At 52.1% G+C, this 24,195-nt stretch overlaps 2 protein-coding genes across 15 annotated transcripts in view; one reads left to right on the top strand and one right to left on the bottom strand.

The window, feature by feature from the left end:
• The first annotated feature begins 1,778 nt into the window (after nucleotides 1-1,778).
• HTR6 (5-hydroxytryptamine receptor 6) overlaps nucleotides 1,779-24,195 on the top strand; it is a 40,616-nt gene continuing 18,199 nt past the window's right edge. For 5 of the 7 annotated variants that reach the window (XM_065696665.1, XM_065696663.1, XM_065696661.1 and 2 more), the window contains exons 1-5: nucleotides 1,779-4,656; nucleotides 5,974-6,132; nucleotides 6,656-8,664; nucleotides 16,384-16,495; nucleotides 16,906-17,109. In XM_065696665.1, coding sequence (XP_065552737.1) covers nucleotides 3,928-4,656; nucleotides 5,974-6,132; nucleotides 6,656-7,027 — 1,260 coding nt within the window. In that variant the 5' untranslated portion in view covers nucleotides 1,779-3,927 and the 3' untranslated portion in view covers nucleotides 7,028-8,664; nucleotides 16,384-16,495; nucleotides 16,906-17,109. Of the gene's footprint in view, nucleotides 4,657-5,973; nucleotides 6,133-6,655; nucleotides 8,665-12,152; nucleotides 12,446-16,383; nucleotides 16,496-16,905; nucleotides 17,110-21,346; nucleotides 21,486-24,195 lie in introns of those variants that run through there. The other 2 variants (XM_065696662.1, XM_065696666.1) reach the window with 2 other exon arrangements.
• The window catches only part of TMCO4 (transmembrane and coiled-coil domains 4), a 34,615-nt gene continuing 19,490 nt past the window's right edge, over nucleotides 9,071-24,195 (bottom strand). For 6 of the 8 annotated variants that reach the window (XM_065696651.1, XM_065696654.1, XM_065696653.1 and 3 more), the window contains 4 exons: nucleotides 23,879-23,963; nucleotides 18,833-18,950; nucleotides 16,034-16,151; nucleotides 9,071-10,213 (listed from right to left, as the gene is read on the bottom strand). In XM_065696651.1, coding sequence (XP_065552723.1) covers nucleotides 9,923-10,213; nucleotides 16,034-16,151; nucleotides 18,833-18,950; nucleotides 23,879-23,963 — 612 coding nt within the window. In that variant the 3' untranslated portion in view covers nucleotides 9,071-9,922. Of the gene's footprint in view, nucleotides 10,214-16,033; nucleotides 16,152-17,458; nucleotides 17,713-18,828; nucleotides 18,951-23,878; nucleotides 23,964-24,195 lie in introns of those variants that run through there. The other 2 variants (XM_065696656.1, XM_065696657.1) reach the window with 2 other exon arrangements.

Here is a 24,195-nt window from a genome sequence, read left to right as displayed (position 1 = left end):
TTCACTGGGCCCGGGAGTGCTGCGGCAGCGGAGGAAGGCGGACATGGGCATGGATGTGGGCATGGATGTGGTCATGGATGTGGACAGGAGTGTGGACATGGGCATGGATGTGAACATGGGCATGGATGTGGACATGGACGTGGATGTGGACATGGACGTCCCTTCCTGGGTGAGGAGGGGACCCAAATACCTTGGCTGGAAACCAGAGGGCTCTTTTCCAAGGGTGGAAAAGGGATTTTCCAAGGGATCAGGCAGGGCAGAGTGCGCCCTCGCCAACCTGCTCCCGCTGGTGCTGCCCAGCCTGGCTGTGCCAGAGACAACCGGACGATGCTCCCTCCTTGAACCTGGCCCCTGGGAAGGTCCCGGTGCTCCTGTGGGATGTGGGGCTGTTCCGTGCAAGCCACCAGCTCTTAGTGAATGAATCCCAGGCTCTGGGGGCTCTGCACGTGTTTGGAGAGCAGCTCCAAAGGGGATGGGCTGAAAGGGAAGGCCCCTGGTGGGGCTGGAGCTGTCCGGTGTGTGGAGGTTATGTGTCTTTGGCTGGGCGCTGTCTTCCCAAGGCAGCAGGGAGCGTTCCAGAGAGCCGGGAAGAGGTGGAGAACTGGACACGTGCGCTGTCACCAGCCTCTGCCACGGGGCTCTTTTATTGCTCCAAGTGGAAACGGGGCCTGAGTTTGGCCGGGGAAGTGCCCCTGTGGTCCCAGGAGCTGCAGCGCAAGGGGTTGGGAGCAGGACGTCCCCACGGCCTCCAACACCCCCTGAGCCTCAGCGCAGGCTGTGGGGGCTGTTCTGTGGGGGAAGGCGCTAAAGGCTCTGCCCGGAGCCAGCCCGAAGGAGCCGTCCCATGGAAGGGATGGAACAAGACCCCGAGGACAAACTGCACTGGGGGGGCTGGCCTGGACCGCCCGCGTGTCCTCACCGGCCTCCCTCAGCCCTTCCCGTTCTCACCAGCCCTTTCCTCTGCCGTGTGGCTGCTGAGGACCTGGATTTGCTTCCCTACTGGTGGGAGGGCAGAGCAGAGCTGGCGGAGCCGCGATGCCCCGCAGACGTGTCCTGGAACGCGGGGACAGAGCGCACACGGGCACTGCGGGGGCACAGGAGCCTGTGCGGGGGCAGTGGTGGGATTCGGAGCTCGTTTGAGGCAGGTTTTTTAAACACATTTTCACAGAATCAGGGAATCCTGGAATGGTTTGGGTTGAAGGGACCTTAAAGCTCATCCAGCTCCAACCCCTGCCACGGGCAGGGACCCCTTCCACTGGAGCAGCTTGCTCCAAGCCCCTGTGTCCAACCTGGCCTTGAGCACTGCCAGGGATGGGGCAGCCACAGCTTCTCTGGGCACCCTGTGCCAGCGCCTCAGCACCCTCACAGGGAAGAGCTTCTGCCTAAGAGCTCAGCTCAGTCTCCCCTCGGGCAGGTTCAAGCCGTTCCTCGTTTTGCTTCCATCAGTTCAGGTTCACTTCCCCAGCAGCCGCATCCAAACCGAGCGCACGAAACCTCCCCGTGGTGCTGGAGGACGCGCTCCTGACCCCGTCCAGAAGCAGCAGCTCCGGAGCTGAGCTGCTCCCGAGGCTGGGGTGCGCAGGGCTGGGAGGGGTGCGCGGCTTCGCTCCGTGGCACCGCTTCCTCCCCGAGCGCGGAGCCAGCTGGGATGAATCTGCTGCTCCTTGATGCGCCCTCGCTGGGAGGCTGCCGCGGGGGGCTCCGGCTGGGTTCCGTGCTCGTTCCCAGCGCAGATGTGCCGAGGAAGGGGGGGTTTCCTGCTGCGACCGCTGCCCCCAGATCCCTCCCGCTGCGATCAGAGCCTCGCGTGCGTGCGCTGCCCTGGGCCCCCGCCAGGCCGCGGCGAGGCGGAGGTGGCCGCGGGGCTTCGGCTGGAGCAGCCCGGGAGCTCTGGGGAGCAGAGGGAGCACGGGCGCAGCCACCAGCTCCGGAGCCTGCCCCGGCTGGCCTCGTCCTGCCGCTGCTGGCGGATGCTGCCCGGGGAAGTGGCGCAGGGATCCCGGGGTGCCCGCGGGCTGCGTCCATGCACGGAGCTGAGCCCTGCTTTGCGTCGCCCCCATCCCTGGCTCCGAGATGGTTCCAGGCCTCGGGTGCCCGCTGGGCCGCGGAGGAAAGCACAAAGTTGGTGAGAAAAGTGGGGTTTGGTCAAGAGCCGCGTTCCTGTCCCAGGGCGGGTGCTTGTGCGCTGCAGCCGGTGCTGGGGCTGCAGCAGGATGGGGCCGTGCACAGCTGGCTCTCACCGCACATCTGCACCGACATCCGTGGTGGTGCAGGGAGGAAGGGGCAGTGCCTGGGCCCCGCAGCAGGCACATGCACGGCTCTGGTCTGTGCTGGGGTGGGTGCCCTCGGCTCTGCTCATCCCCCACAGAAACTGCAGCCAGGAATTGGAAGGAGGAAAAGGCTTTTGGCAGCTGGGTGGTTAAAACCCCAAAGCAGACCCTGCCGAGCACCACGAGGTGTTGGCTGCCATGTGTGGAGGTGGTGGCAGCACTGAAAGACTCAGAAGTGTTGAACGAGAAGGGATGAAGAAGCCAGCGGGACACCCTGGCTCCCAGCTGCGAAAGGGCAGTTGCCGTGGGTCCATCCAGGGATGCTGCACTGAGGCCAGCCCAGGTAACCACGGAGCAGAGAGGGGAGGGCTGATGCTCCCCTGCTGCGGTGCAGCCTCTGCTCTTGGCTTCTGCTCACGCCCTCCATCCCTGGCTGCAGATGGGTGGAAAAGCAGCCAGCAAAGCCTCCCTGTGCCTCTGGCTGCTCGGAGCAGGCTCTCGGGGCAGGTTTGGATGCTTTTCATGTGGCTTTGCTTCAAATCACCCAGCACAAAGGATGGAGCCTGGCATGGGCAGGGCTTGCCCATGGACCTGCTGGTCCAGGGGTCACTGCTCACTTGCCCGGCCAGTGTGGGGTCCCCAGTGCTGGCGTGGGGAGGCAGAGCACGGTGCGGGCTGTCTCTTTAAGGCAGAGAAGGGAACTCTCTGTGTGCCACTTTGTGGAGTTTAGAGCGGATCCCTGTTTCCATCAGCATCTCATTGCATCTCATCCCTTCCTCCCTGGCCCCACCTCCTCCGAATCGGCGTTTCTGCATCCTTTGCTGTGCAGCGCAGAGCCGCAGGTGAAGGTCTGGCTGGTGCCTGCACATGGACACACGGGCACGAACACGGACACGGACACCACGCACACGCACCCTGCACGCACCTCTGCCGGGGACAGGCACCTGCCCACTCGGAGCGCTGCATCCTCCTCCTCCTCCCGGAGCAGCTGGGAGCAGCTCCGGCTCTGCCTCTCCTCCCTGGCTCTGCCTGCAGCAGCAGCAGCGAGAGGAGCTCAGTGCCGCCCCACTGCTCCAGGGGACAGAGCTCTGCAGGAGCCAAGCCCAGCCGGGGGGCGGATGCAGGGCCTCGGGTCCAAAGCATCCCCAGCATCCCTGGTCCAGAGCATCCCAGTATGTGATGTATCCCGAGCTCCAGAGCATCCCAGCATCTGAAGTATACTGAGGTTGAGCATTTGAAGCGTTCGTATGGTCCAGCACATCCAGAGCATCAGAGAATCCTGCTATCCAGAGCATCCCTGGCACCTCAAGCATCCTGCCATCCAGAGCATCTCAAGCCTTCCTGGTGCCCAGAGCATCCCCAGCATCCGGAAGCAGTGTCCAGGGACATCCCAGAGCAGGGGGATTTGCAGGGATGAGGAAACACCGGGCTGTGAGTAATGGGGAGGAGAACCTTGCTCCTGCTGATGGGCTCCTGGGAATGTCACTCTGCCCTGATCGCCAGTGAAGAGGCAGAGCAGGGGAGAGGGGGAGAGGAGGAGGAGGAGGAGAGGAGAAAGGAGGATGGATGCACGGGGATGCCTCTTCTCGCCCTGGCACTGCCCCCGGCGATGATCACCTAGCACAGGACGCGCTGGAGAAGGTCCCTGCAGCTCCTCATGGAGGGTGACTTGGGAGCCCCCAATGCCAGCGTGCTGGGGGAGCGCTCGCTGCTGGTGGGGAGCAGCTGGGTGGCTGCGTTCCTCTGCTTCATCATCCTGCTGACCGCGGCGGGGAACTTCCTCCTCATCCTCCTCATCGTCACCCAGCGCTCCCTCCGCAACACCTCCAACTACTTCCTGGTGTCGCTCTTCATGTCCGACCTGATGGTGGGGCTGGTGGTGATGCCCCCGGCCATGCTCAACCAGCTCTATGGGCGCTGGGTGCTGCGTGGCGACTTCTGCTCGCTCTGGTACTCCTTCGATGTCATGTGCTGCAGCGCCTCCATCCTCAACCTCTGCATCATCAGCCTGGACCGGTACCTGCTCATCATCTCCCCGCTCAAGTACAAGCTGCGCATGACCTCCTGGAGGGCCCTCTGGCTCATCCTGGCTACCTGGACCTTGGCCGCGCTGGCCTCCTTCCTGCCCATCAAGATGGGGTGGCACGAGCTGGACTTCGAGGTCCGGTCCCCAAACGTCACCTCCCGCGGGGACGAGGACCAGTGCCGGCTGCTGGTCAGCCTGCCCTACGCCCTGGTGGCCTCCTGCCTGACCTTCTTCCTCCCCTCCACCGCCATCTCCTTCACCTACTGCCGCATCCTCCTGGCAGCCCGCAAGCAGGCGGTGCAGGTGGCCTCCCTCGCCTCCAACGTGGCCACTGCCACCGCCGAGGAGGCCACGGCCCAGGTAAGGTACCCACAGGGACGCTGCTCCTCGCTGGCACCCTTGGGCTGGGTGCAGGGAGGGGTTTGTGGCTTCTGGAACCAGCAAAGCCAGGCTGCGGGGGGGACTTTGGGCAGCACCCCCCTCCTTGGTGTCCTCTGATGTGCCCCGTGTCTTGTCCCAGCTTTTAAGCTGCTCGGGAGCACAGGAGCAGCACGAGGGACGCGTTGAAACCCAGGCGCAACCGGACGGAGCTCCACAGCCCTTCTGGCTGGGCCCTCCCGGGGGTTTCAACCCTCCCTGGCTCCCCCTCCTCAGCCCTGGCCGCTGTGGGGAGAAGGAGTTTAAACCACGGCAAGCGCCAGATTCCGAGGGAGCCTTTGGAAGCGGCAGCGTCTGCTCCTAGCGCCTAACGGGAGCTGCAGGATCCCTCCTTCCACCGCTGCTCACCTCGGGTGTGTGGCTTTTATAGCCAGGACTTGTTTGTGTTTCTCCAGGAGGAGGTAATTGCCGCTAAATGTAACAGCTTTAATTCCCCATAATGGGCTTTATTGACCTCGGGTCCTGCAGGGAATGACAAACGTAATTGCCTTTAAATACCTTGATTTAGCGTTGCTCTCTCTTAGACAAAAGCAGCCGAGGCTCTGGGACTTGCCCAGCTCCTGCGAGTGATGGGATGCGCCAGCCTTTCCAAAGGGAAACGAGAAGGAACCACCAGCGACAACAGCATCAAATGTCCCTTTTCTCCCCACAAGTTTGGGTGCCCCAGGCACCTCGAGGTGCTCGAGTGCTTGGCTCTGTGTGAAGCCAGCCCTCTCCCCCGTGTCCCAGGAGGCTCATCCAGGGAATCCTCGACTTTCCCCTTCTTAACCACGTTTTCCTTCTCTTTTCTGGGCCCAAAGCTGGGTGCCAACGGGGCCCTGGTTGTTTATGGCAGAGGGCTGAGCTGATGGCTTCGCTTCTGTCGCCAGGACGGAGCCCTGAGCTGTGGGCTCTGCAGGCTGAACGTCTCTGATGTCCTGCCTTTAACCAGTTTCTGCTCCCAGCAGCAGCTCAGGCTGCATCCTCAGGGCACGTTTTATCCTCCCCAGAGCCCCGATGAGCCGGGTCTGTCTCTAAAGGAACAGCTGATGAGGAAGCCTCTACCCTGCAGTCACAACGCTCCCAATGTTGAGGGGTTCCTCTTGCCTCCCCTCCGCCATCCACAGGGCAGGAGGGGGCACCGACATTGCCCAAAGGGAAAGACCCGCAGGCTCCGCAGGGCCGGACGGCGCTTCCCTGGAGGCTGGGGCCGGTGTTCCGGCTGCTGGGAATCGCTCATTGTCCCTTCTCCCTCCACAGGTTCCCCGCGCCCCGAGCCAGCCCACAGCCGGCAGCGAGAGCAGGAGGTTCCCCAACAAGCACAGCAAGAAGGCGCTGAAGGCCAGCCTGACGCTGGGCATCCTCCTGGGCATGTTCTTCGTGGCCTGGCTGCCCTTCTTCGTCACCAACGTGACGCAGGTAAAGCTCGTGTGGGTTTTACACCGGGGTTTCAGTCGGTTTTCACTTCGAAACCAGACGGGTTCAGCCTTGGGCACCTGCAGGAACTGCTGGAAAGGCTCCAGCACCAAAGGTGCAAGGGATGGGACAAGAGGAACCGGCCTCAAACTGCACCAGGGCAGGTTTAGATGGAGCTGAGGAACAATTCCTGCCCCAGAGGGTGCTCAGGCATTGGAACAGGCTGCCCAGGGCAGGGCTGCAGGCACCGGCCCTGCGAGTGCTCACACACCATGGGGATGAGGCCTCAGTGCCATGGGTCAGTGGTGGCCTCGGCAGTGCTGGGTAAGGGTTGGACTGGATGGGCTTAAAGAGCTTTTCCAACCTGGTTGATTCCGTGATTTCCCTGGGGAGCAGCATCGAGGAAAAGCCCTTCGGCAGGGTTTTGAAGGGTTTCTTTGAAAGGGAGGCGCCGGCATGGCTGGGAAAGGGCCCTGGATGGGGGCTGAGGTGGGACCGGCCGCTGACCCTCGCTGCGTGCCCCCAGGCAGTGTGTGGCTGTGTTCCGGCCGGCTTCTTCGACGTCCTCACCTGGCTTGGGTACTGCAACAGCACCATGAACCCCATCATCTACCCGCTCTTCATGAGGGACTTCAAGAGGGCCATGGGCAAGTACCTGCCGTGCTGCCGGCGCCCCGGAGAGCCGCGGCCCAGCGCCATCTCCCTCTCCATGAGGAACTCCAACAGCGGGGCCCGCGCCGCCACGTCCCTCAGGAACGTGCTCACACTGCAGGCTGAGACCGACTCGGGGGGGCTGGGGAACGAGCACACCCTGCTCCCGGCCCCCGTGGGCAGCCTCGGCGTGCAGCCCCCCGGCACGGAGCTGCAGCCCCGGCAGCTCAGCACCCCCGTGGCCTGAGAGGGGGTCCCGGAGCTCTGAGTGCTGGGAAGGACCCGTGCCGAGCCCTGTTTCACTGCCGGATGGACCTGCCTTGTTCTCCTCTCCTCCCATCCCACCTTTGCTCGCCGTCACCAAGCGCTTGTTCCCTCTCCAAGAGATGCTCCTTGTGGCCTTTTCTGCTCAGTCCGAACCTTGGGCACCGCATCTTCCATAGCCAACATCTCCCTGGAGTTAAACCAAGGCCTGGCTTTCATCTCTCACTCGGTGGGTCACTAAATGCACAGAGAGCAACAGGGGAAACATCATCCTACGTCCCACAGCCGAGAGGTTTGGGGCTGTTTCAGGCCACAGAACATCCCATCTGGTTGGAGGTTAACCCCCTCGCCTGACTGGGACTGTATCTGTGCTGCAGCGAGCAGCAGCACAGTGAAACCATCGTGTTTAATCACAAACTGCACAACGGGGGTTAAATGTGATGCCGAATGCTCAGCACCACTTTCTGGCTCCTCAGCAAGGTGTGGGTGTTCGCCTTGTTTGTGGCTCTGTGGGTATCCTGACAGGAGATAATTCCCTTTGGATTGCATCCTACAGTTTCTATTTTTGGCATGTGCCCATCATACTTTGACAATCCATCAATTTTTAGACGATGTGGTTAAAAAACAGACTTATTCATTCCCTTTGCGATGAAAATGTAACCAAATATTGCCTTTTAAACAACAATTCCAGCCCCTCCGCAGCCACCAGCAGAGAGAAAAGTGACTAACGCAGCAAGTGGGCACTTCAAACGTGTAATAACCCAATGAGTGCTTTTAGCAAATCCCTCCTCAAGTGCCTTTCTGATGCAGCGATGGGCTGGGGGCTGCCCCTTTGGAATTAGAGTCTGTGGGGCTGCTGCCTTTTTCCAAGCACTCCCAGAACTTGCTGTTATGCAGACAAACCATCCCTGCGGGACCGGATGCTGGAAGAAGCCAGCACACACCAAGCAAATTGCATTGGTTTTCTTTCCACATCACCCACGTGTGTTCCAGAACTGAACAAGTGGCTGTTATGAAGAAATCCACGTTTACTTGCTATAAATCCCCCCAGGGCCAGCAATGCCTGTGACAGGACTGAGCCCAGGTCCAAACAGCACAAAGGTTCATGCACTTCTGGTACCTACCCCTGGTACCTACCTGTGGACAGATGGGGTTTGGCATCGAGCATGAAGTGAGTGCATCTGCCCATAAACGGCTGTATGTCTAAACACACTTTGACTGTAGCTCCAGTGAAAAAGGAGCTGGCAAACACAGGATGCAGTGTGCGAGGTGACCGGATCAGCAGGCACTGGATGTGGGAGACGGATGGAGCGAGGCCACTTCTTCAAGCCAAATGGTCAAAAGCACAGCTCTCATTGCGCCAGTGCTTTGCAATGAGGTGTTTGCTTGTGGACAAAGCTTCCGATGCCACGGAGGAATCACGGCCCTTTCCTGTAGCCAACAGCACTGACCTGCAAAACAGGTTGGGGGCTCCCAGTCCTTGGGACGTTTCCACGGCCCTGCTCTGGAATCAGCACTGAGCAGCACCGAGCCCCCTGACAGCAGGATGTGGGGAGAGGAAAAGCCAACGCCAGACCCCAAAACAGCCACACTTTGGACTTCAGGAGAAGTCACCTGCAGGTAAGGTGTGCACAAAGCTCGGGAAGGGAAGAGAAGGGAAGGGAAGGTGGGTATTAAAGCAGCTGCTGGGACAGGGAGGGAAGAGAAGGACTTGGTGCGTGAAATGGGAAGCTGCAACAGCGCTCTTTCCCCTCTCGTGAGTCAAGACCTGATCTGGAGGTGTTTCTACACAAGGGGGTTTCTCCTCCTGCCCTGTTCCTGGTAGATGCATTTGCTTTGGCTCAGCAGCAAAACAGGTCAGAAAAGAACCTCTGATGGAAGATGTGGATCAGACCCACATGGGTTTGGAAGGTTCTGTATGGTGGCAGATGTAAAGTGGGGTCCCTCCCTCTGGTGTGAGACTGGGGGAGCAGAGAATAGATAACAATTAGCTCTTACGGAAGAAGGTAGAAATCAAACAGATTCATCCTATGCCAAGTATTGGTTTTATTCTAAGCCAATGAAAAATATGCCTGGAGGGGGCTTTCAAGGCTGGAGAAGTGTGTGGGACACAAAAGCAAAGTCTCTGTGGGTTCCTGGCTTGCAAAGCCTGGGAGGAGGCTTTACAGAGCACTAAATCACAACCAGCCCACTCTGTTTGCTCTGCTGTGTTCACTTGGGGTCTCCAAGTGTGTCTCCACCTCAAGCACTCACTGCACTCAGCTCGCAGACAGGGAAACAGTAGTGTTGATGTGGAAGTGCCCAAGCCTGCGCACCAAACCTACAGCAGAGAGGGAGAGGAGCCAGGCAGCCCCAGCCCTTCGCCTCCTCACTCAGCAGAGCCAAAGTGTGGGCACCAGGATGTATGTGCCTGGACACCAGAGCCTGCAATGCACCAGCTCACATGAAAGCCAAAGCCAAATCGACCACCAAAAGTAGGTTTCATTTCCTAGAGCCCCTCTCCTCAATCGGCTTAAAAGTACCCACAGAATCACCTCTTTCCCAAGAGTTACACAGCAGAAACACAGCCCCTGATGGGGAGAGCTGCTTCCCCCCAGGATAAACCCAGTTTGTGCAAGGAGGGAAGCGCTTCCTGAGGAGCAGGGTGGATTCAGGCAGGAATCAGCCCCTTCTCCATGGGAGATGCTGTGGGCAGCTGCTCCATAAGCTCTGATCCAGTGACACACTGGTGCCATACTCCAGGCTCTCAGGAGGGTCTGAAACCTGCAGCTGCAGCTCTGCCAGTGCTACCAATATTCCTTTGGGAATGCCAGTGCTTTGGACAGTGCTTTGGAAGCGGTTTTAGTGCTGGTTGAGCATCTCTGCCCAGCACAAAGGTCTAATGTGCTCCTTCCCCTGCTGCTTGTTCCTTGGTTCCTCCCAGGACAGGGCTGGGGGAATCTGGGCAGTGAGCACTGGCTGGGAGAGCATCACTTGCAGCTACATCCTCATGCTCATCTTCCTCCTGCCCAGTGCCTTCCTCTTCCTGAGTCCCACTGCCTGCTGCCTGCTGGGACTGCCTGGCTGGTGGGGAGGAGAAGCTGCCACTGCCCTTCTCTTCCTTGGTTTTTATGCCCACAGCTTTGAGGATCGTGTCCATTTGCTTCATGTAGTCCAGGTGGCCGTTGACCTGCAGAAAACAAGAGTCCTGTTAGTGGGGAGCCCGTGGGGAGCCCGGCTCAGGCGAGTCCTTCAGCTCAGGAGCCACCAACGTCGTCAGACTTGGGTTTAGCTTTGAAAGGCTGGAAGAAAGAGGTCTGACAAATGCAGGTGCCCATTGATAACCTGAGCTGACTGCTTCCTGCATGGCACATGCTGCTCCTGGATCAGTTTTCCTCTAAGGGGTGTTTAAGTGCTTGGATGTTGCTGAGTTACAAACCCCCAGATTCTGGGTACCACAAAGCATAATCTGCCATGGGCAGAGATACCAGACAAGCTGTCTTAGGTCAGCTCCCCACTCTCTGCTCAGTCATGTGCCCTCATCGTGCCTTAGGTCCCTAAAAGCAAAGATTATCTTAATTGCAATATAGTCATCAAATCTCACAACAGCTACCAAGTGTGTTAAAGGTTCTTGGCTGGAAACAAGTGACCTGGCCCACACTATAGGAAATTGGGAGCCTGAGGTTGGCCTGAGCCAAATTAAAGTCAGCAATACACAAACACACACAGTTTTACTGTGAGTGATTGCTGCGATAAAACAAACCCTTCTGAGATGGAGGTTGGAATGCTCCATTCCAGGCAGGATGCAGGACAGAGAGAGAACCTCCTCTGCAGGTGACTGTACTCCACTGTGAGGGTGCTGAGGCGCTGGCACAGGGTGCCCAGAGAAGCTGTGGCTGCCCCATCCCTGGCAGTGCTCAAGGCCAGTTTGGACACAGGGGCTTGGAGCAAGCTGCTCCAGTGGAAGGAGTCCCTGCCCATGGCAGGGGTTGGAGCTGGAGGAGCTTTAAGGTCCCTTCCAACCCAAACCAGGCTGGGATTCTATGATTATTGTTAGATGCTAAAGGCGAACAGGCTGAAGGCAGAAGCTCCCTTCTCTGCTTCAGGTCTCCTGTGCAAGGTATGATTTGCATCCTAGGATATTTAACCATTTCTGGTAAATTCAGTTTCTAACAAATTAAACCATTCCTGATCCAGGCAAGAAGCTCTCTCAGGCAACACCACCTCTTCTTTTCCCAAGTATTGCTAGGAATTAAGGAATTTCCACAGCAGGGAATACCTGACAACACATTCCCAGGTTTTCTGATTCCCAGGAAGGGGCTGCAAAGAAACCCAGCCTGCTCCCTCCTTGCTAGTCTGGCAGGGTCCTTTCCTGCTAAGCCAGCAGCCAGGCTTAGCAGCACACCTTGACCCAAGCCTAAAATAAGCTTCCTTTCCTGCATGGGTGAAATTCAAGCCTTAGAGCTGTTTGCAGGAAGCAGTTTTTGAGTGGTAGTATTTGGATGCATTTGGGACTTGGAGCAAAATGAAGTTTCTAATCAGCACATTACTAATGCAGTATGTGGCTTTAACCAGCCCAGATGGTTCAATGGGCTCTGCCTGTTTTGAACAGATTAGTTAATTAAAATAACCACGGAAGGGCTAATAGACTGGCTGTTGTGTGCATTGTTCTCTGAACAAGACTGAACCTTTTACTGCTCACGGGGAGGGGCTTGGTGCTAAAGAGAGAAATGAGCACAGGGCTGGACAAGGTAGAGAGAAACAAGGAGGAAATGGGCTTTTTTGGAGGGGTTGGGAAGGCTCTTGTTTGTGTGTTCTGAAACCTCTGCAGACACCATCTACCTGTCCTGATCAGCACTGAGGAATTTCTCAGCCTGTTACGTTCTCTAGTTATTAGTCAGGGAGAACAAATCTCCTCTGCCCCACTAAGGACAAGACTTTTGTAACTCCTCATCATCAAGCAGCTTCCACTAATCCAATGGTGAATTCCTCTTCCTCAAGTGCCATGATCACTGAGAGGTGCTGGGTATGAGTGGTTCTGAAGGGCTGAACCTTCCCTGTGCTGCTAAAAGAGAAGCTTAGGCCTTCTGAAAGCCTGTCTCAGACTCCTGCTCTAAATGTCTTGAAAGGAAACTCAATTCTGTCTCCAGAATGGCCCAGGAGAGAATTCCACAAAGCCAGACCAAGGCAAGCCCTAAGAAGCATTAAGAGGAGGTAGGACTCTTTCTCTGCTATAGAATATATGTGCCAAATCCTATACTGTGACCTTAACTACCGAGCCATCAGCAAAAGAACAGCAAACACATTTTCTTGCTGCTTTCAAGCTGTGCAGCCATCCTGGTGGGAAAATGTAGTCATTCCATCTCTTAAAAGCCTGTTTTCCTGTGCTGAATTCTTCCGCTGGCTCGGCTGCAGGAGACGGGATGGGAACATTGAAAACGTTACAAGGAACAATAAAAGCATTAAAGGGAAATAAAAAGTTGTTTCAATATCTGTCAGAGCAAAGGGCAGGAGGAATTCCGGAACAAATGGAATAGAACAGTGTTCTTGTAACCAAAGCAAATACATTTATGCTCGTTATAAGGAAACGCAAGCAGTGGGGTAGGTTTATCAGTGTGCATCAGTGACTTCTCCCCTGTGGTATCTGATTTTATGGTTGCTTTGACGCACTGGAAAGCACAAGCTGCCTGTATCACTAATTCTGATGTGGGACAACAGCACTGCATTGCTTGGTCTCCAAAGGGCTACAGGTGACAGCACTGCTCAGGTGGATCCATCAGTCAGCTGGAAGGAGCAATCAGTTTGGTACTTTGGAAAGGTTTCCATAGTTCAAATCCACCCCAAAGGACCAGAAATGTCATTGAGCATAATGAGCTATTAAAATTCCAACTGAAGGCTTTCTGTTGGGTGCAGTAAGTGCCATAAAGACACAGTTCAGTTTATGGGAGCTGCAGCCCCCTCCCTGGAGATGAGGTGAGCTGTGATGCTGCTCTCCATAGTGATGGAGCAGTTCTGGGTGGAGAGGGCCAGGGGACAGAGATCAGTGTGTGTGAGGAGGGGTGATAACAGGATCATCTCCAGACACCACACAGCTCTCTCCATTCACAAAGCCAGGGCAGGCTCCACGTGTGCTGGTGAAGAATAAGAAAAGGAGAATTTATCTACCATTAGCAGCATGGGAAAGGAAAGACTTCATCATGTCACCCCAGCCCCTGTGTCCAACCTGGCCTTGAGCACTGCCAGGGATGGGGCAGCCACAGCTTCTCTGGGCACCCTGTGCCAGCACCTCAGCACCCTCACAGGGCAGAGCTTCTGCCTTATCTCCAACTTGAACTTCCCCTGTTTCAGTCTGAACCCATCACCCCTTGTCCCATCACCCCTGATGAAGAGCCCCTCTCCAACATCCCTGTAGCCCCCTTCGGACACTGGAAGGCATCATGGCCTATCCATGCTCTCTGCTGGACTTCCCACCACACATTCCTCCTACTCCTTTGCTTCCAAGTCCACTCCTAGTTTCTGCAGCAGTAAAACTGCCCAGAGAAAGCCCTGTTCTTGACTTGTGAACCTGCCTGAGCACACACTGCCTGTGCTCTGACTGGAGCAGCTCTGCAACACACAGATGTTAATGCACGATGTAATTTCCAATAGCCCATCTGAACAAGCAGCAATCAGTCTAACCCACCACAGCTCAATTGCTTCCTCGGTCTCTGTAACAGGTGCTGTCAAATAAATCTAGTGGATAAATCAGCCCCATTGTAACCATCAGGAAGGTTTTATAACTGCATTTGCTGAGTGGGAGGACAGTTTTCCCCCCTTTTTTTTATTGGCAGCCAGCTAAAAACCATACTAATCACGAGAGACATGCAGTAAATGCCTCGGAGGTGCATCCTTGTTTATACTGGAACCTCTTAGTCCTGTTTAGACTGAAGGCTCTTAGTTCTCCACTTATTTGAGGATTCTGAGGCAAAGAGAACCAAGCTCTTTGGACCCAGCCCAGTTTTCATCATGGATGGGCTGGGAGATGCCTAAATCAGTAGGGAGGTTGCCTGCATAATACTTTCACACTGAGCACCTTTGCATCACCTATGCTTTGTTATGCTGGCACAGCTTGGCCTTTTTTATTCCTGGCAGGACACTCCCGGGGATGGGATCCTGCAAAGGCATCTGCAGGGATGGAGCCAGTCCCCATTGTAGAAACTATCTCTGCACTGTATTTACAGCAAAATCCATCTTTGCTTTAAAACAGATTGCCCCTGAGTGTTTCCTTCCTATTCTTGCTCCTTTCACTTGTCAAATGTTCAGCAGAGTGTTCTGTAATTCTTTTCATAAAGCTCCATGATCTGGAAAATGGATCAAGACAATGACACCTCATCAAGATAGGCTTTTCCTCCTGTGGGAGTTGCTTCCAACTCCAGTGCTTTGCAGTCAGATGAAGCAAGTGGAATTGTCAGCTCCCTCTGAAAGGAGAGCAGTGCTGGGCTGTCAGTTGGCATCACGCAGCATGGGTACAGATGCACAGCAATGGAAGACGAGCAGATAGCAGCTCTGCAAGCTTATTCATTTAGAACTGTAAATACTGCAGCTCTGGGGGCACTGGGGCTGCTGCCAGCCAGCAGGAGGGAATCTGCAGGGCTCTGGGGAATTCAAAGTCCAGGAAGCAGAAAGTCAACAGACAGAGGATTTCTGAAGAGAAGTCAAAAAGAGGAGAGGAACACGGGCTGAGCTGACAGGAGTCAGCCCAGTGCCAACACCGCTTGACACCTTTGGCCATTCTTCTTTTCATGCCAGCAACAGATGACACTGCTCACAAGTGACTAACGGCAACTCTGGGGAGGGGGAAGAACTTGCCTCTGGGCACATGTGGAAATGCAAACCTAGAAAACCCAGTGAGATGCAAAGATACAGGAAAAGCAACAGTGCTGGGCCATGTTTAAAAACCTTTACTACAGCACTTCCTTCTGGGAAGCCTCTAGCTTGTTCTGCAGGGTCTCTATTTGATCTGTAGAGCATTAAGCCCTGTATTTTCTGGCAAGGGCTGGCCATGGCTCAGGTATAATGAATGAAATAAGCAGGTAACAGTTGTGTACTTTTAGGCTCAGCAGGCTGGTGCACCAACAAATCTGAAAGCACTTAAAAGTGCTTTTGGCTCCAGAGCAGCATTGACAGTGGGGACATTCAAACTGCAGCATCTTCCGGTCCACTTTGCAGAGTGAGAAATGAACTAAAACATGAAGATGTGTCAAAACAAGAACTGTGTGTCCAAGATCACTGTGAATATGGATAAAAAAGGAAGTTCTGCATGAATTCCTGTGAAAGAGCTCACTCATCAGTAAAGACAAGGCAATGAGATCATTAGTTTGCTTAAGGTAATTGAGTTGAATATTGCTACAATGTGATCCTGTGGCTTTTCATTAATGACACCAGATAGCTTTGAGGAAGTTGATGTCTACCAGGCACATGGGTGAGTATCTTCCTGTTTCCTGGAGACCTCCAACAACTCATCATAGAGCTGCTGCAATTACAGACTGGCTCCTGCATCACAGCACGAGGTGCACCTGGAGCACCCAGGGGACCAAGGTACAAGGTCTATGGACTTGTCCCTGTATGGACCTGAATGGTTTTGAAGGCTCCACCAAGACAAGGGTGCAGATTGCAGTGTGTTTGAGCTCCAGGTTTCCCAGCTGCTGATCCTACCTATGTGCCCTCTCCAGGGCTTGCAGGATACAAAGTTCTTTCTTGGAGATAATGGCATTTTCTATCTCCAGGATCAGTTATTTCACAACCAAAAAAAAAACCCAAAATACCCAAAAAGAGAGGCAGATTCTCCTTATTTTGCTCAATACCGAGTGCTGGCTGGGCAACAAAATCTATAGTGAAGTGTGAGATGAGCAGGGAAGGGAAGCACACAAGAGGTGCTCTCTTCAGGATCCCATTCTCCCCTCATCAATGACTGTGAGGTTGCAGTGCTGCTAGCAAAGGAAACATTGAGAAAATCAGAAGTATTACTTACTACAGATGAAAGGTCCAGGTTTACCATCCTCCTGTCCTCCAGGTCGACTGGCTGGAGGCCTGCAACATTGATCTGGACAGAAGAGGTTCTGTACACAAACCCCAGCAGCCAGTCCCCCCTAGGAGCAGAGCAGAAGAGCGTGAATAAATCCTGTTGCCAAAGCAAATTAATTTGTAGAGATCACGGCAGGTTCCTAGGCCATGGTTGTGTAAGTCTGAATTAAATCCTGAGTCATGGGTGTAGCCTCTATTATGTGCAGCAGGTTTAAAAATCTGACTCTTCTATTTCTTTCTCTATTTGCTTAGAGATTGCAACACATTCACTATTTAACCTTTTTAATGTACTAACAGGTAGAACATTCTCCAGCCTGTAGAGAGCTGCCATTGTGATAAGGCCTACACCACCAATGCTGCTGACATAAAGATCAACTGTGAAGCTCCTCGGGGTGCTCCTGATTTAGAGGTACAGTACAAACACATGGTTTCAATGACAGAATAAGGAAGAGTCTGTCCCTACTGTATAGCATAGCCATAAGTCACTGCAGCAGTGTCAGGGTGGACTGTAGCATGATGAGTTCTTTGGCAACAACCTCCTGGGCTGAGCAACAGTGTAAAATCTGGGCACCTAAATACCGTGGAGTGGATTTAAGCTGTGGTGTTTGTACTCTGTGATGGCAGGAGGTGAAATACACCTGTACAGGCATCCATTTCCAAAACCTTTGCAATGCATTCTTGTTACTCAAGCATGGGTTCTTTCAAAGGCTGAGTGAGTCTGACTCATTTGGTTAAGGTTACCCACTAGGAATTTGTAACCCTGCTGTGAAAAGGTATGGGCCAGCTCTGACAGTTGGCTTTCACTCTGTGTCCTTTCAGGCTTCAGAGCTGAAGGAGACAAGTCACACTGGCCTGGAGTTCAACAAATTAACCTGAACAACTGTGTCAGTCTGTGAAATTGGGCCCACATCTGATCCTGCAGGAACTCTATTCTGTGTAACTCATCTGATCTAAATACAGTTACTCCTAAAGTGACAGAACAAAGCCACAATTGGTACGAGAGACCAGAGGCATCAGCATCAGGTGAGGTCGTACCACTAAGTCTTTGTATAATCCTTCTGTCATATCTAATAGACTCACATAAGTTCTCCATATCTCTCAGTTACCTCCTCCAGCTGCCCTCTTGCTAACTTAATAACCCTCAAATCCAACACTGCGGGCAAAGTGTAGAACCAGCAGAGTGGTGACAGGCTCCTCACCTGCTTCTTCCTATTTGGGAGCAACAAGCTACAATTTCTACATCATTTTGCATTCAACATTCAATTCATGAGCTTGGCAAAGCAGAGACAAACCAAATTACTGCACACACAGGGGCACAAACACACACACACTGTTTTATTCCAATAACACATGCAGACTTTGGAACTATAACAAGATCTTTTGGGGGGATTTTGTATTAAGGAAATGAATACACCAAGCTTTCTGGAGTGAAATTAGGGTTTGTATAACACAGGGAGGAAGAATATTTGCCACGGCAAATTCAGTTCCATGCTACAATTGCATCCAGCATTTCTGGCTGCTTGGAGGACCCCAGAAGCACTCCCAAGGAGGCAGGATTTGCCTTTTCCTTCTGTCACATGCAGAACTCCTGTCAGTGATTTGCACCTCCAGCAGCTGTAAAACCTCCTGTGATCCAGAAAGGACAAAAGCAACAATCTACAACCTCATCTTACACCTACATACACATAGAAATACACATGTATGGGTGTACATAAAGTACCAACAGCATTTTCAGCCCTCCTTGACCCAGGCTCACGGCTTTATAGGCTGCCTTGACATGCAGTTACATGTTCTTTGCTAAGCTTCTTACCTGGTTATTTCTCCCTTTATTTTCTCCATACTCTTAGTCTTGCCTGCTTCATTCTTTTATTTTAATGTCCCCTTTTCCAGTTGTGGTGGTAAGCAGTGTTCTGGTCACAATTATCTCCCAATACAGAGTCCTTAGATTTGATACCATCACTTGAATTCTTGATTAGCTTTTATAAGATTGCTTCAGCTGTTTCACACCCCTGAATCTCCCTCTCCTCACCCAGCACACTCTGCAAAGCAGTTGTCTGCACAGTGTTAGAGGCTGCTATTTGCTTTCAAGGTAATGTTTCTATTCTTCCCCATCCTTAGTAAATTTAGTACAACTATTCCAACTGTACCTCCTTTGTAAGTAAAATACCTTGGTCATATGGACTATCCTAACAAGAAACTGACTCTAGATATAAAAAGTCATCGATTTGCTTGAGCTCCTTCCCTTCCATTGCAATTTTCACAGTTTGCTCCCCATGAGCAGTCCCTGGTGGATTGTATCTCAAAGCTTTCATAGATTTTAATTCTCATTCTTTAACTGTCAGTGAACTAAAAGGCTGTATTTGTAATCCTTTACACCAAGCTGAGATTGAAAGGGGCCTTGGAATATGTCAAATGATGCACACAAGCACACTGACCCAGCTTTAAGCTGATACAACACAGCCACTGCACAAACAGGTCACAAACACTGAGCACCTCAGGCTTTCTTTGCATCACAGACAGCCAAGAGCTGGACACAGACTAGCCTTCAGTGTCTCCTGAAGACCGGCATCCAAATGGATCTGAGGGAGAGACCCTCAGCAGGAAGAGGCTCTGACACTTGCCACCTCTGGTGCTACTGAATCAATATACTCACCAGCTGAACAATGACTCACTTACAAATGTCTAAAAGAGATAAATTAATGAAATAATTCCAAAGTGATACCAGGACAATGAAGCACGTACAGACCTACAGTAGCCATTTATGATCCTGCCAGACACCACTTTTGCAATAGGCTTCCAGTACTTGGGATCTCCTTCCACTGGAGCTCCCAGTAAAACCACATCTTCAATGATGCCTTGGAAGTCTGTAAAGATGAAAGTAGAACAGCTCAGATTGAGCAGACAGATCAGGAAATGTATTTTAACACATCCATGAAGGAGGGGGTAGGTTCTGATGTGTACTATGGAAAAATCATCACTTCTGTGGTTTAAAGACAGGAGCAGTGGAAAGGAGGATCTTGAGCATCATTCTGCATAAATTCTGCATCTGCAGTTCAAGCTGGAGTCTGTAAATGTGAAAATTGGAAATCCTGACACAGTGAAAGGGGGAAGACTGATGGGAAGAGGGAGAAATGGCCTGGAATCATAGAATCATAGAATAGTTAGGGTTGGAAAGGACCTCAAGATCATCTGGTTCCAACCCCCCTGCCATGGGCAGGGACACCTCACACTAAACCATCCCACACAAGGCTTCATCCAACCTGGCCTTGAACACCGCCAGGGATGGAGCACTCACAACCTCCCTGGGCAATGCATTCCAGTGCCTCAGCACCCTAACAGGAAAGAATTTCCTCCTTAGATCCAATCTAAACTTCCCCTGTTTCAGTTTGAACCCGTTACCCCTTGTCCTGTCACTACAGTCCCTGACGAAGAGTCCCTCCCCAGCATCCCTGTAGGCCCCCTTCAGGTACTGGAAGGCTGCTATTAGGTCCCCACGCAGCCTTCTCTTCTCCAGGCTGAACAGCCCCAACTTCCTCAGCCTGTCTTCATACGGGAGGTGCTCCAGTCCCCTGATCATCCTCGTGGCCCTCCTCTGGACTTGTTCCAGCAGTTCCATGTCCTTTTTATGTTGAGGACACCAGAACTGCACACAATGCTCCAGGTGAGGTCTCACAAGAGCAGAGTAGAGGGGCAGGATCACCTCCTTTGACCTGTTGGTCACGCTCCTTTTGATGCAGCCCAGGATACAATGGTTTGTGCTGGGAGGGACCTTAAAGCTCCTCCAGCTCCAACCCCTGCCACGGGCAGGGACCCCTTCCACTGGAGCAGCTTGCTCCAAGCCCCTGTGTCCAACCTGGCCTTGAGCACTGCCAGGGATGGGGCAGCCACAGCTCCTCTGGGCACCCTGTGCCAGCGCCTCAGCACCCTCACAGGGAAGAGCTTCTGCCTAAGAGCTCAGCTCAGTCTCCCCTCGGGCAGGTTCAAGCCATTCCCCTTGGCCTGTCCCTACAGGCCCTTGTCCCAAGCCCCTCTCCAGGTTTCCTGCAGCCCCTTTAGGCACTGGAGCTGCTCTCAGGTCTCCCCTTCAGGAGCCTTCTCTTGTCCAGGCTGCCCCAGCCCATCTCTCTCAGCCTGGCTCCAGAGCAGAGCTGCTCCAGCCCTCGCAGCAGCTCCGTGGCCTCCTCTGGCCTCGCTCCAGCAGCTCCACATCCCTCTTGTGTTGCTGCCCCAGAGCTGGATGCAGGTTGCAGGGGGGGACTCTCCAGACCCACTTTGATAATCTATCAAATTTGTTTTATTTTCATAAAGGGCACTTTAACCTGGGTGCCCAGGGCATGATTTGCTGAAAAGGAATGTTGACTTTGATGCATAATCAATCTTCCTCTTATCAGACAGCCACAGCTGGGCAATTCCAGTAGAAATCATGATGGAATGAGAAATCTTGGGCAGCTCTGATACTTTCCTGAAATCCCAATCAATATATTAATATCTATTCATAAATCATCTTGGTAAAGAGAGATCAAGAGTGATACCATAGAGCTAACTGAAATTCAGAGTCCTTGGAGGCTCATGGGCACAGCATGCCAAATTCATACTCACCAGCCCTGGGAGCACAGCATTCACAAGCTGTGAGACAAACCATTCCCAGGCTGGCCTTTGCAGGCTGTAAGCTGTATGCTGAAGTTTGTGGGGATGTGAAAGTGGGAATGAGTGCATAGCACCTCAAGTTTGGATGGGGAGGTGCTGCCTGACTTGGTTTTTTACATGTAAATCAATTGGTTTCCTTCCCCTGATAGCAGGAAAGGCCTTGGAGCTGTCTGCAGTGCCTGGGTCTTTCTCTGCAGTGTAAATCCCAGCATCTGACAACAATCCAAAAGAGCTGTTGTGGTATTATTTCTTATTGAAAAGCAAATTTTGCACCAATGGAGAACAGCAAAGAGTAATTCCATTTTGGTAGTGTAATCTGTGAGCAATAAAGTCCTGTTCCCAGCAATCATGGGCAATGAAAAAGATGCTCAGAGCTTAGCCAAAAAGAAAAGAAACCCAAAGCCTCTCAAATGGGGAGCTTGTTCCAACCAAGGTACTAAATTTCCTGGCCATAGTGTGAACCAACTGAATAAACACACAGCTAATTCATCAGCATCCTGGACATTTGGGCAAGGCATTGGAAGCTTTTGTTTCTCCAGTGCTTTGTACAGCTTATTTCTTGCTTAGAACTAAAATGCTTGAAAAACACACATTCTGTTTGAATTGTTGACAGAAACCTGAGAACAGATCACCGACCTCTACAGTGCTGACACTCTTATTTCCCAGTTTGCAAAACTGTTCTGTGATGAAGAACAGTCAAGACTGCAAAGGCAGGAAAATGAAGAAGAAAAGGGGGCAAAAAATAAAACCTGGTAAGATCACAGAATCCCAGCCTGGTTTATGTTGGAAGGGACATTAAAGCTCATCCAGTTCCAATCCCCTGCAGCAGGCAGGGACACCTTCCACTATTGCAGGTTCCTCCAAGCACAGTCCAACCTGGCTTTGAACACTGACAGGGATGGGGCAGATTTGCTGAAAAGGAATGTTAACTTTGATGCACAATAAATCTTCCTCTTATCAGACAGCCACAGCTGGGCAATTCCAGTAGAAATCATGATTGAATGAGAAACCTTGGGCAGCTCTACTACTTCCCTAAAATCCTAACCAATATATCAATATCTATTCATAAATCATGTTGGGAAAGAGAGATCAAGAGTGATACTATAGAGCTATATGAAATTCAAAGTCCTTGGGCACCTTCTCTGGGCACCCTGTGCCAGCTCCTCACCACCCTCACAGGGAAGAACTTCAGCATTAGATAAATCAGTACCCTGTGATTCGTCACTCAGTTTGGTTTCAAGGTCCAGGTTTTGGTGGTAACAGCAATTATCGATAGTTCACTCTTCTTACTAAATGCATGGGAATTGTGATGAAGAAATATGACCAATAACCACCCTATGCAGTAACTTGTCTCTGACGGGTCATTGCTACATCTTCTGCTCTAATAACATTATCTGAAAACCTCCTGAGCTCTGGCTTCCAGAGTCATTTGTGATCAGCTATCCCAAGGGTTATTTCATTGCTTTGCAGAAGTGTTTTCTGTGAACAGCATCTGAGTTTCTGCCATGGTGTTTCACTGGATAATCTGTGCTTAGCTATTTGTCCTCAGAAATGCCACTGCCATCTGGATACAAAAGGCTGCATGTCTAGGCCTTGTATTCCTTTTGTGTGAGACATCCAAGCCCAAACCCAAACAAGTCTCAGCCAAACAAGTCTCAGATGTCGTAGGTCCCAGCTCCATTCCTTCTGTGGCTTGTGCTGGAATGTGCATGTGAAGAAGGCCTTGGCAATGTGCACTGAACATGCTGCTTTTCATCTCACCAACAGCTCAGCTTTCATAATTCAATTAAGGAACTGAGAGATCACTGTGCAGTGGGCAGCTGCTATGATACATAATTACAATGCAAGATTTCCTTAGAATGGCAGCCAACCTTAAAGACCCCTAATGATTTCTTTTCCTGTATTCCTTAGCTACAGTCCCCTTATTCCAGTGAGAGGCTGCACACCATTAAATAAAAACCTGGAAATATCCCAGCCCTTGGCATTCTTTGGACACAAGAAGAGTAGATTTAGGGCCAGATTAGGATCTGGGTTCTGGCTTTGGGAGAATTCCATTAGGATCATTCTGGATTTGATTAGATTTATTTTGAGGCCAGAATTCCTGTTTTTGAAGGCTCACATCTGAAACCAGAAGTGAAGTTCTGGTACACAGCTGTCAAGAGAGAACATGCTGACCTGCTCTGTCCTCAATTGACTCTATTCCCACCTTCTTGGCCTTTATTGAACATTTTCCTTTATAAAGCTCTTTATTTATTAGATATTCTTTGTGAGGCTGGATGGTTAATGAAGTAAAGTGCCACAGAGGGGGAAGGCTGCAGGCACACACTCACTACTGACTCAACTCCAAGATGCAATTTACATCAACTGATCATCATTATTTTATTCTCTTTCTAAATCAAAAATAGAATCTATTAATAAACAGAACCACAGTGGGTAATAAATTGACAGATGGTTTTATACTTGACTTTGGGGAAAAATTACCATGAAAATAGCAGATGACAGTGGCATTTTAGTGACTTAAATGGAAGGGAGGACTCAGGGAATCAGCTACAATAGCTACAGAGAGCTTCCAATAAAGGCAAGCCATCCTCTGCCAAGATCACAGCATTGTGTGGGCAGCTCACAGACTGATCCAGCAGCTGAATGTCACTAAATGTCAAGTTGTTGTTTACAGACTGGAGACCAAACTGACACACTGAGCACCTCGAGTGAGCACAGTGGATTTAATCCACTGAACTTGTGGAAGTGACAGGAGAATTGGGCTTGAAATGCATTTCAAAACCTTTTTGTTTAAGGCTTTTGTCTTATACTAGAAGACCCAAGCTCTGTTCCAGAACTTTCTCTTCTGTAGATAGAAGGCAGAAGTTCTTCCCTGTGAGGGTGCTGACGCGCTGGCACAGGGTGCCCAGAGAAGCTGTGGCTGCCCCATCCCTGGCAGTGCTCAAGGCCAGGTTGGACACAGGCGCTTGGAGCAAGCTGCTCTAGTGGAAGGTGTCCCTGTCGCTGGCAGGGGTTGGAACTGGATGAGCTTTAAGGTCCCTTCCAACCCAAACCATGATTTTATTCTATAATTCTCTTGGAAGAAAACCTTCTCTACTGGCAGTGAGGAAAATGAAGGTGAAAAAAGTTAGAAGGTCAGTTTTACCTTTTTCTTGAGCCATTTCCTGCAGGCAGAAGTAAATGACTCTTGCACCCAGACTGAAGCCAATCAGTGTGACAGGTCGCTTGCCCTAAGAAAGGAAAGGAAGAAATGCCATCAAATACTATTCTAGACCCATAAAGAGAGGTGATCCCCAAGACCCTGATCCACAAGACACACTTTGATAACTTTTTGCTATTCAAAAAGTCAGTTGAAAGAATCTAATGATCACGTTACAATAAAGCAGATGCTTCAAACAGAAACAAACCAGAAGCTGTCATTGGCTTGAGATATCCAAATGAATGCCTAATTCAAGGAGCAAA

This window comes from Lathamus discolor, chromosome 16 (genome assembly GCF_037157495.1).
Source record: "Lathamus discolor isolate bLatDis1 chromosome 16, bLatDis1.hap1, whole genome shotgun sequence".
Lineage (NCBI taxonomy): Eukaryota > Metazoa > Chordata > Aves > Psittaciformes > Psittacidae > Lathamus > Lathamus discolor.
The sequence above is the reverse complement of the archived record's forward strand: the minus strand, read 5'-3'. Positions and strand labels throughout refer to the sequence as shown.